The 19,814-nt window shown below is 41.0% G+C and overlaps 1 protein-coding gene across 2 annotated transcripts; it reads left to right on the plus strand.

The window, feature by feature from the left end:
• The first annotated feature begins 456 nt into the window (after window positions 1-456).
• Window positions 457-17,789, plus strand: LOC116045764 (von Willebrand factor A domain-containing protein 7-like). Of its 2 annotated transcripts, XM_031293612.2 has the most exons (18): window positions 457-461; window positions 4,737-4,926; window positions 6,769-6,905; window positions 7,003-7,147; window positions 7,298-7,391; window positions 8,205-8,333; window positions 9,443-9,629; window positions 9,779-9,948; window positions 11,451-11,563; window positions 11,676-11,792; window positions 12,466-12,642; window positions 12,760-12,892; window positions 13,007-13,159; window positions 13,896-13,988; window positions 14,914-15,185; window positions 15,342-15,475; window positions 16,959-17,118; window positions 17,207-17,587. In XM_031293612.2, the coding sequence occupies exons 2-18, from the start codon at window positions 4,744-4,746 to the stop codon at window positions 17,585-17,587; spliced, it is 2,778 nt and encodes a 925-aa protein (XP_031149472.1). In that variant the 5' UTR covers window positions 457-461; window positions 4,737-4,743. The 2 variants fall into 2 exon arrangements, with proteins under 2 accessions (XP_031149472.1, XP_035856533.1); XM_036000640.1 differs by lacking the exon at window positions 457-461 and having other exon boundaries at window positions 4,744-4,926; window positions 17,207-17,789.
• Window positions 17,790-19,814: the final 2,025 nt, after the last annotated feature.

A 19,814-nucleotide genomic window follows, 5' to 3' on the forward strand; every position in this document is an offset into this window, starting at 1 on the left:
AAACGCTGGGCAGCAAGAGGTACGGAGAGCCACACTCTCTTGCAGTGGCCTGCCAGCGAGCCTCCATGATGGTTATGGCCAGAGCGGGATTCTTCTCAATTATTCCCCGAAAAAATCCCAGCAACAGCACACCATCAGTGTCTCTGGGGTGAAAAAAAGGCTCCAATTTCCGCACTGCTGGGTCCATGGTGGTCAGATCGTTCTGTCGTGATAGTGAGGAATGGTGGACCCAAACGCAGAGAGAGGGAGGAGGCAGGAGCAGCGTTGAAACTCAAAGATTTATTGGACAACAATGAGGGGAGCAAACAACAAAGGAAGTCCTGAAGGCAACAGGCAAAAAGGTCCAAAGTACAAAAAAAACAAGAACGGGGAATCCAGGGAGCCGAGATAGGCACAGGAACACACAAACTGACCAGGGGGAGATACAAAACGATCTGACACAAGACAAAGGGAACACAGGGGTTAAATACAAGAGGTAATGAACAAATGAGGGACAGGTGACACGACAGGTGAAACACATCAGGGTGGGGCAGGACAATCAACAAAGGCAAAAAGTAAAACTAGACATGACAGGACAGAAAACAGACTATCAAAATAAAACAGGAAACAGGAACCACTGACAAAAACCAGAAATCAACTAAACACAGAAACTTGACCACACAGAACACAGGAATAAACCACACAATAAACGAGGAGATAACTAAACAGAAATATACAGAATATACAAACACAGGAAACATGAACAAATAAACAATAAAGACAACAGAAATGAACAAACAGGTAACAGAAATAACCTAAAACCATAACATATATGAGACGGTGTTTTTGCTCGAAGATTATTTTTAGATTATGAATGTCTTTGTGTGACTGCTGCCATTATATTGATACATTGAGCACTTAAATAACCAGGTAAAGAGAAGCAGATGCTTCTTAGAAACGCTGAACATACAGTACAGAGGAATAAAAGTCAAAATAAGCCACTCAGCAACATAGCACCAAACTGTTGAACCCTGAAGCAGACTGACACGCTCTGTGGGTTGTATTCAGGCTTTCATTTTGTGATTACATTTACATGAATAAAGAGTTGTGTATTATGGCTCAATGTGCTGACATAAATGCCTGGCAAACTGTAAGATTGATTTTTAGTGAATTTATTGGTAAATTCCTCGGTAAAATAAGTATTTGGTCACCTACAAACAAGCAAGATTTCTGGCTCTCACAGACCTGTAACTTCTTCTTTAAGAGGCTCCTCTGTCCTCCACTCGTTACCTGCATTAATGGTACCTGTTTGAACTTGTTATCAGTATAAAAGACACCTGTCCACAACCTCAAACAGTCACACTCCAAACTCCACTATGGCCAAGACCAAATAGCTGTCAAAGGACACCAGAAACAAAATTGTAGACCTGCACCAGGCTGGGAAGACTGAATCTGCAATAGGTAAGCAGCTTGGAGTGAAGAAATCAACTGTGGGAGCAATTATAAGAAAATGGAAGACATACAAGACCACTGATAATCTCCCTCAATCCGGGGCTCCACGCAAGATCTCACCGCAGTGGGGTCAAAATGATCATAAGAACGGTGAGCAAAAATCCCAGAACCACATGGGGGGACCTAGTGAATGACCTGCAGAGAGCTGGGACCAAAGTAACAAAGGCTACCATCAGTAACACACTATGCTGCCAGGGACTCAAGTCCTGCAGTGCCAGACATGTCCCCCTGCTTAAGCCAGTACATGTCCAGGCCCGTCTGAGGTTTGCTAGAGAGCATTTGGATGATCCAGAAGAGGATTGGGAGAATGTCATATGGTCAGATGAAACCAAAATATAATAATAATTTGTCGTGTTTGGAGGAGAAAGAATGCTGAGTTGCATCCAAAGAACACCATACCTACTGTGAACCATGGGGGTGGAAACATCACGCTTTGGGGCTGTTTTTCTGCAAAGGGACCAGGACGACTGATCCGTGTAAAGGAAAGAATGAATGGGGCCATGTATCGTGAGATTTTGAGTGAAAACCTCCTTCCATCAGCAAGGGCATTGAAGATGAAACGTGGCTGGGTCTGTCAGCATGACAATGATCCCAAACACACCGCCCGGGCAACGAAGCATTTCAAGGTCCTGGAGCGGCCTAACCAGTCTCCAGATCTCAACCCCATAGAAAATCTTTGGAGGGAGTTGAAAGTCTGTGTTGCCCAGCGACAGCCCCAAAACATCACTGCTCTAGAGGAGATCTGCATGGAGGAATGGGCCAAAATACCAGCAACAGTGTGTGAAAACCTTGTGAAGACTTACAGAAAACGTTTGACCTTCCAAAACCTTCCAGTTGACCAGTTCATTTAGATTAATGCCTAACCTTATTGGACACCTCATATTGTATGTGTGATACTGTCATAATTAAAGTGGTTTCCCTGGAAAGGAACCTATTTTACTAAGCACATTGTTGTTCCAGGAAGGACTGGCTTCCTACTGCCATCCACCGAAGTCTGTACAGTCACGATAACAGGATACATTGTTTTCTTTATTGAGTTAGTGGGAATAGGTTTTACATGACAGATGAGTCACTTCCTGATGCATGTCTCAACAAATGAAATCTAAGAATGAGTGTAAAGTGGTGGACAACATGTATTTCATATTTCTTTTTGGGAACTTTGGCATCACCTTATTTTTGAGAGACATTTTGCAGTTCAGTGATTATTGCTGTGGTTGTAAGTTTATGGGTATAGGGGAGAGTGGGGTGATTCGTGCCAGGAGGGAAGTAGATCCACCCCTTGTTTCTGAAAAACCATAGAAGAAATTTTTGAAAAGCTATCCATTTTACTCATCCTCCAAAGAAAAGAGACACATGGCATGAGAGGTGTTTTTTTCCTTTCAAAGTAAAATTTCTATGATTAAGGTTTTTTAATTATAGTGTCTGAACAATTATAGACAAGTTTGAAAACATTTCACACATGTTTTAGTGCTTTAGCAGGCTACATAATGAGTCTATAGAGTTAGCATGATGTCAGCTTTTAACTGCTGGACCCAACGTATTCCCCCAAAGGCACAACCTACCCCGCACCAGAGGCAAGTTGTGCACCAAGACCACTTTTTTCCCAAAAGCTATATTTCTGAAACAATTTATTTCAGATCCAAAGTTATTGTTCTCATGGATGCACCACATCCTGAAATATATGTACATCCTTAAGTTAAAGGCATTACTGTCATGGCCTCACTTTAAAGTCACTTTGAGTAAAAACTGGCACAACTCACCCCACTTTCCCCTATGTAAGTATATGGGTTGTAACCCATGCTGCCAAGCATGGGCCAAAACAGCCAGTAAAACCAATTAAACTACGTATTTGTCCCTTTATTTTAATGTAAAGGGTTACAAGTACATAATGAACAATATAATTACAAAACAAATGATGAACAACCTGACATATCTTACAAATAAGTGCAATTTCAACAATACGTTTCAGTTTTCTGGACAGGATGGAACAGGAAATGAGTCTGTTAGTGGTGCCAAATATTAAATTCTTGGGCCAGATTGGACCCTTTGGCGGACCCTTTCTGGCCCTAGGGCTATGTTTGACACCCCCGATCTAAGCTATTCCACTCTACATGTGTATGTATAAAGATGAGATATCATGTTTTTAGTGTGCCAGTTGCTGTAAAGTGGGTCCTCAAGGTGTGACCATATTCTTTAGTTTTATGATAATATCCAGGTCTTTATGACTAGGGAGAAAGCATGCATGTGCGCACACACCCAGACCCAGACCCACACACACACCAACCCACACACACACACATATTCAGATAAAGAGGGGTGGTGGTGCCACACGCTACACTTCCTTAAGAGTCGCTGGAGTCATTACAACCGAGAAACCTTGAGGTATGATTGTATTCAAATTTACATTTTTTTAATTTAATTGACAAGTAAAGGATGGGTGCTATGTTTTATCAGATTGTGTATTTCTTTGGTAGGAAAAAGGAATCTGTATTTATATTAAAATCAAACGTCTTTTTGCTTAAAATAACCTACAAGTAATTGCTTGAATCTATTTGTACATTTACTTTTTTGTATACATGTTATATGTTAATATTTTTTAAAACAAATTGGTAATTTATTTTGTTTCAGCACCTTATTCTACTGTTTTATTTGACTAAATACAATTTTTTTTTAAACATTAGAGTTGGAACATTTTGTCCAGATGGCTTTCAGTTCACTATTTAAATCATCACTGAGAAATCTGTGTGAATAGCAAATAAAGGACAAAGCAAAAAGTGCAAATAATACGTTTGGTGGAGAGTGGCACATTCTTACAAAATGTGTACATTTATGGACTTTGCCTACTTTATGAACTCCTTATGTCAAGTTCAGTTCAGTAAATTGAATAACTTTACTGTTAGAAATTCTTATTTTCTAGAAAAACAAAAACACTATATCTGAAGGGATTCCACAGACAAAGCTCCTAAAAAATCTTGTTTTGTGCTGGTTTTCTACCTTTACGTAGTTCTCATTTTGGATTATGGCTACTGGTAATCATTACCAATTCACATGATATGACTCTGTTCCTGAGCATTTTCCTTTCTCTGTCATTTCTTTGTCGTTATCTGATTCTAATGTGTCTTCTAATATATCTTCCAGAAACATCTGTCAACATCAAGCAGTTGAATTCACAGCTGTATTTCATCATTTATCATTTAACTAACCTGATACTAATATCTAATAATTTTCTCTCTGTCTTCCTTTAGATTGATCATGCCTTCAGTGCTGGGCATAGCCCTGCTGTCTCTGGTCCTATCAGGGCCCACAGTGGCCTTTGTCCCCAATGGGGGTGGGGCGTCCAATCATGTCAGCATTACAGGAAAGGCTCTATTGAAAAAAGTGACGGAGACATGTCGTGCGGTGGCTGAGGCGGCTCATCATGAGTTCAAACCCACGGTAGGATGGAAGATAACTTGTGATTGTGCAAGACAGCGCAAACACAGTCACACAGAATGCCCCAAAATACTCACACCACCCTTGTTTCAGCACATTTGTGCATTTAAATTCAGTAAGTTTAAGTTCAGTCTGAATATAAAATACAACACATGGAATACATATACTGGATAAATGCTCACTACAGTTTGCCATATTTGCACAAGATTACTTTTTTGCATTTAAACAATACTGAAGCCACTGTTTTAGCCACGCTAACATTGTGGCTCTAAGGATGTTAATGTTGGTCTGGGTTAGGATTAGTTTTAAACACGTTTTGAAACAAAACTAGTTAACTTTAGACAACAAAAGTGAAAATGGTTAGTAAAGCATCAGGAATTGGCTTAAAATGAGTCATGTAAAACTAATAAAATGAGGACGCAACGTGACCTCACAGACGTCGTGTCATGGACTAAGGTCCATAAGACTTTGGTTCATTTCAAAATGACAGTTGAGTTTTGGTTTTACATGGGACATGAACCCCAGTCTCTTGAGTAAAAGTCCTGTTTGTTTGGCACCCACACCACCCCCAACCTGCCTCCCTCCTTCGAATTTGGCTTTCTTAAACTTTGTCACTTCAGTTCCTCGTTTGAAATAACTACAGCCATGGGAGGTTGCCACCTAACTTGAAACGTAATTGCGGGTTGTTATGAGCTACTTGCATAATCAACCCATTTAGTTGTTTTCTGAGTGAGACAGGCTGGACAGAGGAGCGTCAAGCTTGAACGTAGTTACTGGACGTAACTGGCATTCTCCATCCAGCACAACGCACCAGGCTCACAAAACTCCGATCAAACTGTCGCAGTCGCAAACTACGCAGTGCTGAACAAATACGAATCATGATTCTGTTACTGTATTGCATATTTCTTGCCTCAAATGCGTTCAGAAACACATTTTAGTGTACTGTTTAGCTATAATTTGAGAAGATTTTGTGATCCGTCCGACATTTTTTTCTGTTTTAATACGGACCAAGCACTGGCCCCAGTTGCTTGTTTCATTGCTCTAATTGGTTGTAGGTCATGTTCCGTTGCTCTGATTGGTTGAAGGTCTATTCAATAGCCTGCAGAGGCTTTTGGGTTTGCACGGTTGATAATGCCCCTTTGAAATTGAAAAATGAACTGAGCGGTTCCAGACTAACTAGCATTTGCAAATTAGTCTGTCTATGCCAGGCTATTGGTCCATCACTTTGGTCCTGAAATATTTCGACAACTATAGATTGCCATGACATTTGGTACAGACATTCATGGTTCACTCAATAAACATACCATCTGCATTCACATTTCTGTGGAACACATGTGGATGATACCATCGGTAAAAATCTTCTTTAATCACCTTGACCTAGAACCCATAGTCTTGTTTTAGGCTACATTTACATTGCTATGTTTTGGTTTAAAAAACGAATATCGTTTGCTACGTTTACACTTCACATTCACACTGCACTGGAGTTTCAGAGCCTCTAAATCAGAGAAAGAACACTTCTGACCCTGTTTTGGTTTGGAATCTCCGAGGTTGTGTTGCAGTCGCAACGGCCGCAAACTGTCCTGTTTACCCCGGCACATGCATGCCCAGTATACGAGAATGCTGATGAGATATGCTGTTTGGGCCTGTTAGTTGAAATGGAGATTAGTTCTTCTACTGGAGCTAAAAACACTTTTGTACACGGAGATCGCTTTTGGCTCAAAACTCTGCTTAAAAACCAAAATGTAGCAGTGTAAATGTACCCTTAGACACTTTGTGACAAACATGGCTCCATTCTGGAGCTCCATATTGGAACTGAAACCTCAAGCCTTTGACCTCTGACTACAGGGTTCGTCTCCTGAAGAGCTGGTCCAGGCCTGTCTAGGTCCCACAGCAACAGGACTAGTGTCCGGTGCCAAGTTTCATTCTGCCCTTCAAGAGATCTACAACCAGAACGGACTGGTAGACCGCGACTTTATTAACAGGTTACTACAAATCCATGAAATAAAAAGTGTGTGTTGCCAAGCTTTAAACATGATTTTACTCTTACACTTAGTTATAACTTGTGAAACATTCTTTCAGTGCTCCACACCACTTCAACTCAGAGGCCTTTCTGGAGGGACGTGCCCTAATCACTGAGGGTATGGCGGCCATAAAGGCTAACATTCGCAAGCAGAACTTCCAGGCCGCCAGGGAAACACTGGGCCGAGTCCTTCATACATTACAGGTGAGATGGGTGGAAAGAAACAGCTAGATTAGAGGAGGTAGAATGAGTGAGAAAGGAGACAGGATGGGGGAAAGCTTCTACAGAAATTATAACTCACTGTTTATATGCATGTATAAAAGTGTTAATGTGTGTGTTTCTATTCACTGTCAGGACTTCTACAGCCACAGTAATTGGGTGGAGCTAGGATACAAAGAGCCATACATCAATCTCATACGCCCAGACCTTCCTCTGGAAGACCTGGCAGGTGTGTGTGTGTGTGTGTGTGTGTGTGTGTGTGTGTGTGTGTGTGTGTGTGTGTGTGTGTGTGTGTGTGTGTGCGTGTGTGTGTTTCAAACACATAGGAGGGTGAACTGGGTAACATGTCTTGAATTCAGTGATGGAATATAATGCCACTTTCTACTTCTACTCCACTACATTTCAGAGAGAAATGTTGTACTATTTACTCCACAACATTCATTTGACAGCTTCAGTTGTTAGTTACTTAACAAATTAAGATATTTGCACACAAAACAAATGCAGTTAATAAAATACTGTTTTATTAAAAAATTTAACTACCCAACAATATATAGACGTACAAGTACAGCTGATGATTGGACGATTAGACGATTAAACACTTTTGTGTTTGGGTTTGTATTGATTGTTTCCAGTTTCTAAAATGTAAGATTTTTTTTGCCTTGAGTAAGTACATTTTCCTGATATACTTACATACTTTTACTTACGTAACATTTTCAATGCAGGACGTTTACTTGTAACAGTCTTTTTATATTGTGGTATTCGTACTTTGACTTAAGTAAAGGATCAGAATACTTATTCTAGCACTCCTTGAATTACCCGTATAATTGTAGGTAAAACTCAATATGGGATTATATCTATAGACCAAAGAGCAGTGAGAATGACAGAGTTTGGTTTTGGCTTTATCCTGATTAGCTGCTGGGTCTACATTATTTTTAGATAACAATATCACTCTGACATAGCATCCTATCACTGTTCTAACATATACCATAAAGCAAAAGTCAACCTAATGTTTACTGATTGTGCATCTTGTGTGCGTGTGTAGATGTCAACACTCCCACCTGTAAGGACTGTCCCAGTGGAACATGCACCAATTCCATCCTCTCCAGCATCCTGCAGGAGAGGAAACTCACGTCAGGCTACATGGGAATCTTCTCTGCTGCCAAGCCCAAAGGTATCAGAGACAAAAAGTTCTCCAAAGTTTGGACAATAGTTGAACATGGGGCCTAAACCATATTCATATATTGTTACCATTGGATGGAGTCTGTGCATCGTGGTTTAATTAACCTCAACAATAAAATGAACTTTCACAGCTGGTCAAAATACTGTATGTAAACATTTACACAAGACCATTATTTCTTGCATGAATGACTTGGCAAACTATATTTCATTTAGGTAGAATGCTGATTTATATAAGAGGCCACATTTAGAATGAAGTCATTCATTTATCCAAAAGCAGGAAGACTATCAGCCAAGTCCTACACCTTAAAGTAGTTTGGTTTTGGTAGATACGCTTATTTGCTTTCTTGCCAAGATTAGATGAGAAAATTGATACCACTCTCACTGTCAGTTCAATATGGTCGTGTCTACAGTATATGGTAATCCAGGATTCTCTCACGAGATGGTTGAGTTTAGGCATTGACCTTGAATGGTTAGGGTGAGATGGTTAAAGTCTCCCTCCACTCAAAAATGTTTTTCTTGTTTATGTCAGCCAGAATGGCAAGCTAACAAAAAAGATGCTAACTACACTTGCCATTCTGATAAGTCTTCTATTCGCTGATTTTGGCGCGCAACAGACTCTGACTGATGCCTGGTTCAGACAGGACACCGAAACTATAGTTGCAGATTGTGAGCTCGTGGAGCTTTGCAAGCAGGCTGCCCCCCTGTGGAGCGCCGCAAATGGGCTGCCCAGGCTCCGTGAGACGGCTGTCCGCCAGCGAGGCTCTGCAAGATGGCTAACTCTCAGCAAGAAACTGGAAATCAAACTAGAGAACAAGGAAATAGATACCATGCTTCACCAATAACTAACACACATCATTCTCTAACTCTGACATTCAAAATGCCCAGTATTAATTGGGTTTTAATGAAGTTTAAAATTAAAATCCAGATGAAGCACTCATATGGCAGTTATTTGAAACATATTTGCTCTACCTTGAGTACAAGACAAACATGAACAATTTTGCCGGGTAATACAGTCTACCTAGGAAAGCACACTTGAATACATAACAGGCACAAGTCCACTCTTTATAAAAATGTAAACCTGTTCCCTCTGCCCTGTGCCAGGTAAATGCAGCCATGGCGGTGCAACTGACCTGACTAGCACAACAGTTCCTCGTGGAGGCATCAGCAAAGATGAGCGCCGCTCGGACAACGTGGCCCTCCACAATGTTGCTGTAAATGCAGCCACGGAGGCCAGCCTCCAGCTGCTGCAGGACATCCGGTTAGCTGCCGGGGACGACGAATTTTTGAGGTATGAAATTTAGATACGAAAAATATCTCGATCCTGAGTTGATCTTGAATCGCAAAGTTCACAATGCAGTACGATGTCACTGTCAGGACTGAGAGGGATGCAAGGTTTACCTGACCTTTAATTCTTCACTCTCTCTTTCTTTCTCACAGAATGATGGGGATCGCTCGCTCATCTGTCGTGTGCTTTGTTATTGACACCACTGGCAGTATGGCAGATGACATTGCTGAAGCCAGGGCGACTGTTAACGAAATCATTGACAGCAAAAAAGGAACACAGGACGAGCCATCTGAGTACATTCTGGTGCCTTTCAATGACCCCGGTATGAACTCTTCTACCTTACTGATCACGTTAAGGAATCCATGAGTCGAGATAGGCATTTTCACACCTATAGTTTGTTTGTTCTGGTCCGAATCGGTTAATGAGTTTGAAAATTTGGAGCGATTTCTCCTTGGTTCAGTTTTGTTTCACCCTGGAAAAATCCAAACGTACCAAAATTCGTCATTACAAACCCCGCAAGCAGGTTCACTCCGCTTATTGGTCAGATGTGTCTTGGGCGGGAGCAAGAAAGTAAATACAGGAAGAAGGTCCTGTGTTCTGGACTAGTGCATATTTCTTCCATCTCCATGGTCAAACCAGCTCATTTAATTTAAATAATCAGACATTGTTTCGCAAGCGACCTTACTACGTCTGCTCTGGTCACCGAGACGTTGCTGTGCTCTGCCGGTGTCTGTCTCCAACTTTAGGGGCGGCTGGTTTGACCACGGAAATGGGAGTGACAGCAAGCTAGACTGTAGTCTATTTCTGAGAGAAACATTGCAAGCTGCTACAGTTTGCTGTTCTGCCGCATCACAGATTGCAAAGCACAACTGACTACATGAGCTCAGACTTGTGAAGTACACAGTTGGTGCGGTTCAAGCTCGGATCGCGTTCTCACCACAAATGAACCGCTTCAGAGTTCGATTGAAAGCGTACTGAGACTACCCCATGAAGGAGATCTCTGTACAGTTGTTTGGTCTGCTTATGGTGCATACTCGTGTGCGATTTTCACATTAACACCTGCCCAAACGAACCGCACCAAGAAGGGAAACAAACTCTTGTGCAATTTAACTGGACTAAAGGAGGCGTATGAGGTTACGTAAAAGTGTATGCTCTTATGTAAAGTAGATTTGGCAAACTGTGGTGCATACTGTAAATCTGTATATAGACCAGGGAAGGAGACAGATTTTGTAAACAATCGGGGCTCAGCCCATACCTAGGGGAGCCCGGGGCCATGCTCCCTAGTGGAGGTTTCTTTCCCATTTATGGCAGCTTTATGCACAATTTTTCATGCAAGTTGATAATAGAATGCCTAAAAATCTGCACATCATTGGAAAAGAAATGTCTAACAATAATGAAATGGCTACTATGGGGACTAACATCATCACATGTGAATACAATTGGACTCATTAAATCCAGAAGATTCTCAGCTTTCCAGTCAGACCAATTTATGCAATTCCAAGACTGTTTAGGGACCCCAATAAACAATTTAACCTAGTTTTTGAGCATTATTAAGCCCTATTCCCGACAAGCCATGACAGGGTACCACTGGATTGTTTAGGTTGTCTAGTTTCATGTGATATAAATATATTCACTCTAGCATTAAAACAACAAAAAAAAAGATTTGATTTGATTTGAGAAAAGATTTGGGTCTGGAGGCCCAGAAGTCAACCCCTGCTCCACCCCTGCTATAGACTCAATAGTTCTATAGTATAGAAAGACATTTAGTCCAAAAAACACAGGTTAGTCTTAGCACTTAGCCCATTTTCTGTGCTCTATATGTAGCATTTGGACCACCGTTCAAGACAACAGACCCCAATAAGATGAAAGAAGAAGTGGCTAAGCTCACAGCCACAGGAGGTGGTGATGTCCCTGAGATGTGCCTGTCCGGACTTCAGGTACCAAAACTATGATAATATCTAACTAGGGTGGTTGAATATGTTTATGGACCCCTTGAAGACGGTGGTGATTCAGCAATAATTGACTTTGTCCATTGTTTTATATCTCCAGTTGGCTCTGACCAATGCCCCTGCCTCCTCCAACATCTATGTTTTCACTGATGCTACAGCCAAAGACATCGCCCTCAAGGACACTATTGTTGCTCTCATCAGGAGCTCCAAGTCGACGGTAAATACTGACTGACACCCTATGATGCCCTATGCTCACTCAACCTGAGATTGTATCCGACATCGCATACAACACACTACATTCTCAATATGTATACTTTCAATCAACATACTTTTGTGTAAATAAACAGTAGTGTGTATCTTTTTGGAGGCACTAAGCTGTAATTTTCAACATGTCACTTCCTGAAAGCCTCCTTGCCGGTTGGGGAAGCGTAACCATGGTAACCCCTGCCAACCTTAGCTCTAGTGGCATCGCAAGATAATGCTTAAATTACTGAAATAGCTAAGTAACTAGACCAACAGTTTCAGCTGACAAAATCACAGATTTTTATATGTAGAAATGTACGTACATGAAAGCATTTTGGACGTTACGGAGTTGCCATCGTTGCTGTCCGTTTGTCTGTTTTAAACGTTGTCGTTACTCCGCATTGCATTGTGGTATACTTATGCCGGCGTAGTGTCCAGTGTTTGCATACTGTAATATTTCACTGGAAATAGAATGCAATTCATGTACTATTGGTTTCATACTAAGATTTCAGACATACTAAAAAATCTCACATACTGTTTCAGCCTACTAAAAAACATGCTAGTATGGAATTTCAGACGCATCAGTTTAACTTAAGTAAATCTTGAAAGGCTTGGTTTATAATCTCAACATCAAATGATCTCCACAGGTGTCATTCTTGATTTCCGCAGGTGGTGGTAGGCGCCGGCGTTCCCTCAGCGCTGCCTCTTCCTTCGAAGACTACATTGAGCTGGCGTTGGCCTCTGGAGGCCAGGCCATCCAGGTGTCTAAGGCGCAGTTGCCTGAGGCCACAGATGTCATCATTGACACCTCCACTTCAGCTCTGGTAAAACTGTTCAAGTCATTCTATCTGAGGCATGTAGCACCCGTTCAGGGGTTGGACCAATATGACAAAATAAAGCGGTAAATCATTATGCTCTTCTTGTTCTCGCTACTTCCTTAGGTGACAGTTCTTCAACGAGCAAGGAACCCTGGGAAGCAGGAGACCTTCCCCTTCATGTTGGATGAATCTCTAAAGAATATCACTGTCTACCTCACAGGGACATCCATTAGCTTTATACTAACCAACCCTGCAGGTAACATACCATACCCAATGCAGTGTCTGCACTAGAGACTCGTCCTTTTTCTTGCTGACAATATTATTACTGTGTGATAGATATTTGTGACAACTGCATGATAACAAATTCCAGGTGTGAGCCAGAGCAGCAATGAGGCCACCGGTAAACTGGGGACCATAAAAACAGTGGGCAACCTGAGGAGAATCCGTTTTACCGCTGACATACAGACAGGAACCTGGAAGATCAACATCAACTCCAACCAACCATACACACTGAAAGTCACAGGTCAGATACACAACATTGAGAGAATAATGCTTATTTGCTTTCTTGTTGAGAGTGAAAGCTATCCAGTGAATATAAGGCTACAACAAGCAGCATAAAGACAAGAAAGAGGGAAAATAGCCAGCCTGTCCAACAGTTGTCACCCTGAGGTTGCAAGGTGACCAGCAGAAACTTTAGGAAGTTACTGCTCGCTGTCAGGTTCGGGCCAGGCTGTCATTTCTCCAAATTCCACCTGACTTGAATCAGGTCAGATTTGCTCAAATTTTCAGCTTTTAAAAAAAATATTTTTTAATGCAGACCCTATAGTCTGTGAAATTCCATGAATACTGTATGGGCTGTGTACCTTTGTATGTGACCGCCATCTTGTGGATATGTAATCAACTTACACTCACTTCATCTGTTAAGATTTGAAAAATCTTTCAGTGTGGGCCAGGCATAAGCTACACTAGTCTGGTATTGCCTTTCGAACTTAACTTCTGTCAAAAAAGCAAATAAAAGTATTTCACAAAAGGTAAAATTATTCCTTTAAGGTAATCCAGGCTCATATTTGCACTGCCCTTTATTGTCTTAACTGTTTTTTAATTTGTAGCATTTTTACTTCACATTTATTCCCACTGCGTGTTGGTCCATGTACATTCATTTTGCTTCTTTTGTCATATTAATTTAACACAATTATTACACAGCTGTTGTCAGACTTAATCCTGTTTTTAAACATTTGTATCTGTGCTTGTGTTTCCAGGCCAGAGTACTATTACCTTCATCTATGAGTTTGTCGAAAGATTCGGCGGACCTCACCCAGGTTATGCAGTACTCAGTGGGCGTCCACAAGCAGGTACACTGCATGCCATAAAGCAATTTAAGGGTTTCACAACAGTAGTTAGATGTACCTCATTAACTGTACATTGTAACGGAAAAAAGTAATTATGTATCATAATCAATCAGAAATGTGAATGTGTAATTAAGACTCTCTATAGGAACTGTAGGATAGTGTCAATGTTTTAACAATGTTTCCTACCCAAAATACCAAGGATCCAGATTACTGTCTGTGAGATATTGTGTGATGCCACAATGCGAATATAGAATGAAAATCTGCTGAATCCTTAAAAGACTTAAGACAGGGGTCCAAAATAATCAGCATTGTTTCCTACAACTGATGGCACGTTCTGATCAATGAAATCAGGCATCCCTCCTCCACACATTCCCCAAACTATCCAGTGTTTGTCTACAACACATTCTTTTTCACATATTTAGACGCACTTGGTCGATACTCACAGAGTCACTTTTTGATGCTGTGGGTCGGGACGTACGTTTTACTGAAATGCGGCACAAGAACGAAACAGTTATGTTCAGGAAAAGATCGTGGACAGGGTTACAAAATGTACGTTTGAGTGACACGCGGGACAAGAACAGGACATGAACTCCGGTCTCATGAGTCAAAGTCCGGTGTTGTTTGACCCATCCACCACCCCAACCAACCTCCTTACGCAGATGTTGGGTCTTTCGTACTTCTCACTGCCGTTGTCACTCTTAATACTACGTCATCAAGCTGCTGCTATGCCCGCTGCGTTCCATACAGATGCTAAACTGGGATTTTTTGCGTCGGTATCCGACACTAAGAGCCACTGACCAAGCGCATTTGACGAGTGAGAACGGGTAATAGCCTACTGTTGAATCATTCAATCACTTTTTTGCCATAAAAAAATATAGTTTCTTCTTGTCCTTACCTTACTTCTTCACTTTATCTTCTGGAAACCCAGGCCAGCCAGCCACTCTGATGCTCTCAGTAATGGGTCGGAAAGGGCCGTCCTCGATGACCATAGGGAATGTTGCCCTAGTTACTGTGTCTGGTCCTGAGACTGTTAAAAATAGCACAACGACTGACATGGGCAACGGAGAAATCCTGGCGACTGTTGATGTAGTCCCTGAGGGGGAGTTTGTGGTCTCTCTGAAAGGAACTGACAAAGAGTCAAACAGTGAATTCCAGAGGCAGTCCACCACCCAGATGTCCATCTCCAAAGTGAATATCCAGGTCTGTCTCTTCACTTTGTCTTTCACAACATGTGTTCACATGCATGCAGACTCTGTTTGATTTAAAGTAAAAATGAAAGAATATTAACACTTTTGCAGTGTGTACGAACAATATCACTCTTCTTCACGTTTGGTTCCCTTCTTCATTTCCCTGCAGGCCGTGGTAGACAGCAGTGTGGAGCCAGGAAAAGCTTTCACGCTCCCCTTCAGTGTCATGACCCAGGTCTCTGGTGGTCAATACTCCATCAGCGCCAGAAATGACAGAAACTTCCTAATGAACTACCCAACCAGGTGAGGGAAAGCAGCTAAAAACATTTCTTTTGTCAAATATCCGTATCAATACTGACACGTCTCTGCCACAAAGTTAAAACTAGGAGGAAGGTAACATTGTGGAACCCCACCCACCAGTTGGAGTAAAGGTCCTTGCACAGTGAGTCCGAAATTTATGTGCGAAATTTTCGGACGTTAAAAAATAAAAACGACCTGCCAGACTGCCTTAGAAAATTTCATCCATCATAAAAGAATTCGGAACAGTTAGATTTTCTGCGTTTTTTTAGCATCCGTAGCAAAGATTTTGTTGTGTTTTGACAAAGCCTATCCAGAAATGCAGCACAGAAAGACGCTTGCAGAGTGCAACGTATCATTTCATAACTCAGAAAGTCTGCTAGTCAAGATTGAAGATTCAATACTTTATTGCCATACAACTCGGTGCAAGTTGCTAGAAATTTGCTTCAGTGTGCTCATGACATGACATCAACACAATACAACAACAAAAACATATAGCTAATAAATACACATATGGTATCCCACATGGGATCACACTTAACACAGGCAGATAAAAAAATCTGATCGTTACATACCTGGATGACAGTCCAGGAGGCTAAAATAACCAATATCAAATTAAAGTGATATGTTGCATAGGAATGCATAGCGCAAGTCCACAGCTTTGCAATAAATAGATAAAATACCGCTAATATGGGTGGCATAAAAAGTAATATTAGAAAACCAGTGTAAGGAGATGGACAGTTTATACAGGCACCTTAGGGGAACCTTTTTCCATAAGGTGCTAATATACAGTAGGATGATGATGAACGGAATACGGGAATATGAGAACGCAGACAGAAAAAGAAGAGCAAGTGTAGTGATGGAGACAGAGAGCGAGGGCAGCGCAACTCTTTCAGGTAGCTGCGGTGCCAAACGCAAGAAGACGCAGGCAGAGAGGACAGGCAGAGAGGTAATGTTACTGCCAGCGGAGAGAAGCGAGGGATGAAGTGAGGGAGAAGGAGAGAGAGGCAGAGCGACAGCAGCGTCACGTTTTGTATTGTTTTTGCGAAAAATTTCACAACAGATTAATTAAAATGCATCTGACTCAGTGTGCAGGGACCGGCTTAAGGTGCCAGTAGACTCTGTTAGAACTGCTTCTTGGACATTCAAAATATCTCCGGAACCCCCTCCCTCCACACCTGTCCGACGTCGGATTAGGGGGTGCTGTGTCCAACAAGTGAAAGTTTTGACATAGCCTTGGCATTACATGTGAGGGATAATGTCAGTCAATTCGAATAAAATACAGACTTTGCTTATCCCATGTGAATGCGCCGCACGAAACACAGACATGGGGGTGAAATTTCTAAATCACACTAGGTTCCCTGGTAATTTTAGTCTCGTGCAAATCGGGCTTTAGTGTTTTTCATATTTCAATCAAAACCAAATGTTACTTATTCACAGTAACAGTTCCTGTATTCATAAAGTGTATTTTTCTGTCTTCTATTGACAGTCTCACCCTGACAACTGGACAGTATGCTAATACTACTATTACCATTACGCCACCTGCCGACACGTCATCAGGCACTGATGTCACTCTGACTCTGGATGCTAAGTCGTCCGATGGCATTGACTCCAATTACGTCGTTTTGAGATTCTCTGTTGTTTCCAAGGTAACCTGACACATCCTGGAAAGCATAGTTGAAAAGCTTTGATTCATAACTACAATAACCAACCTTTCTTTTCTTGTTTTCTGTACAGATAACCGATTTTGTTCAGCCTTTGTGTAAAGTGGTCAATGTGCAAGCTGATGAATGCCCTCAAGACGTGTCTCAGTGTGAACCTTTCCAGTGGGAGTTTGCGGCCACCCTTAGTGACGGAAACGGCACGGGGATAGAGAGCATTTCCCTGCGCCAGGGCAGTGGCAACCTCACAACAACCTCCCTGAGTGATCCCATCGTTCAGGCCAACTACACAGCCTCCTGCTGCTCGCAGATAGTTGAGTTCGTAGCTGTAGATAAAGTTGGAAATGTGGGAAAGTGCCATCATTCCATTGTAAGGTCTGCTGGATCTCCTGCTTTAACTGTATCGCTTCCACTGTGGTTGTGCCTGCTGGTATCTGCCTTTGTAACAAGGTTTTAAAAGCCTTAGGTTAGGTTACCCACTATCTTATGTACTCTGCATCAGGTATCAGATAAACTGCTTACCACTCTAAATTGATTAAAATAAATGTCCTACTGGTGATGGTCACCTAATGCTCGGATATCCTGCTTGAACAGAATGTAAGCACTGATTAGGCAAGTGATAATGAATGTATACTTAAGATCTGAAATTGAATAATTATTACAAAAAACATAGTTGTTTTGCATGGTTTTTAACGTAAAAATCTTGTTTGGTGCTGATAATCTGAGTAATGTTGAACGGACGTTCAGTTGAAAACCCAAAAACAGCTAAAATCTATATTACTGCTTTAAAAATGTATTTACCCAAAAACAGCTATAATCATATTTCTGCTTAGGAATGTAATCATGCTAAATATTATGTTTGGGACATGATTATATTAATTTGCTTAGTGTACATGAATGAGAGGGCTGCTTGCAGTTCATGTAGAGGGGATGTTCATGTGTTCCTGTATGAGACTGCAGCTGAGACAGGGGGAGAGTTTGTGTGCTGCTGAGTTCATGTGAAATACACTGAGTTCGTGTATGAGAGAAAGTAATGGGGAGTTGATGTGAACCATATGTACCAGTAACTTCACACTGTCCTGCTTCTGTTTGGAGAGGAGAGTCACGCTGTCATATATGATTGAAGAGCATTACCGCTTGCCTGTGTAATGTATTATGGCGTTATATATGTGTCACATTCCTGAGCGAGTAATTGTATGTTTTGAGCACAGAGAACTATATTTTGCAAGTGTAGTATATGACCATTCTATAACTTTCTATAAACTTTGCTTAAAGGTTTGTTATAAGGGAGTCCTATGAACTTTACTCTACATTTACTGAGAACATCTGGAAATTGTTAACATGAGCAGAGGTCCCCCCAAGACAGAAGAGACCTTTTTTGGAGTTGTGCCAGATAACAGGCATTGATTGGCTAGTTACCTGATCCAATGATATACTTACAAAATTGCGTCCTATGTTGATACAATGCAAAGGATATATACGTTGTTTACACAAAGAAAAGGCAGAACGACTTTTGGAAGAATTTGGGTTGGTCGTTCTCCAAGCTCTCTGCAGGAGTTTGTAAAATTGATGCAAAAGAAGAAAACAAAGCAAATGCTTTAAGGAAGCTAGAGAAATAGAGAAAAAGGAATATGAGACAAATGAAGCAAAGGCTTAAGGAAGTTAGAGAAACAGAGGAAAAGGAAATTTAAGTGAAGAAATAGAGAAAAGGGAGAAAAAAGTAAGGGACTAAGGAATATTCACATAGACAATGTGAAAAGGTTTTAAGGAATAGGCAAATTGGATTAAAGAAAACAGTTTAACCCTGGCCAGGGCAATTTGGCTTAAACAACAGAAAGAAAAAGGAAACAAGAGAAAATAAAAACAAGAAGTAATAAGGAGAAGATAAAAGGAAAGAGAAAATAAAAGGAATACAGAAAATAACAGGAAAAATAAAGAATAAAGAGAAAATAACAGGAACAAAGAATAAAGGATAACGCCGTTAATCTGATTAAAAAGCCCTTTGAAAAAAGGCGATCATAGGATGGGCCGTAGTCTTGAACTTTTATTAGATGAAAAGTTTGAGCCAGTTCTGAGAACTGAGGTGTAGACTAACAGTTCAATGGTAGGTTTCCCAATCGATTCATTGTTGACGAATAATGTCCGAAGCAGACTTCCCATTGGACTTCTATATCTAGGTAGCAAAATAACAAAAAAAAAAAAAAACAATACGGCGGAAAGCAGACTCTTTTTAGGAATTACATGCATGAATGATGTCGACTTTTGTGTGTATGAGAGAGAGTGTGTGTGAACAGCGGTGTGTGTGAACAGTGGTGTTTCTGCTGTGTGTGATAGGTTGTGCATGCGTTATAAGGATCCTATATTAGATAGATAGATAGATATATACATATATGTTTTGGTTGAGAACAGGAGTCTTAGTTATCTGTAAGGTTAAGATATTCTCTTCATTATGGCTAAAAATATGAGTCTCTTTTTGAAGAGAACGTTTTCAAAGTGTTAAAATGTATGAGCCTTCTTTGGGAGGACTTTTGTTTAATAATCTTATGAGTCTTCTTCGAAGGAGAACGTTTTCAAAAATCGATAAAACTTATGAGCCCCTTTGGAGGATGTGAAAATAGATTAGGCTAACCTATAGTAAAAATAAGAAGCTTCAAAAGTAGTATTTGTGTTTTATGTTTTGTGTT

Source organism: Sander lucioperca, chromosome 4, assembly GCF_008315115.2.
Source record: "Sander lucioperca isolate FBNREF2018 chromosome 4, SLUC_FBN_1.2, whole genome shotgun sequence".
Taxonomy (NCBI): domain Eukaryota; kingdom Metazoa; phylum Chordata; class Actinopteri; order Perciformes; family Percidae; genus Sander; species Sander lucioperca.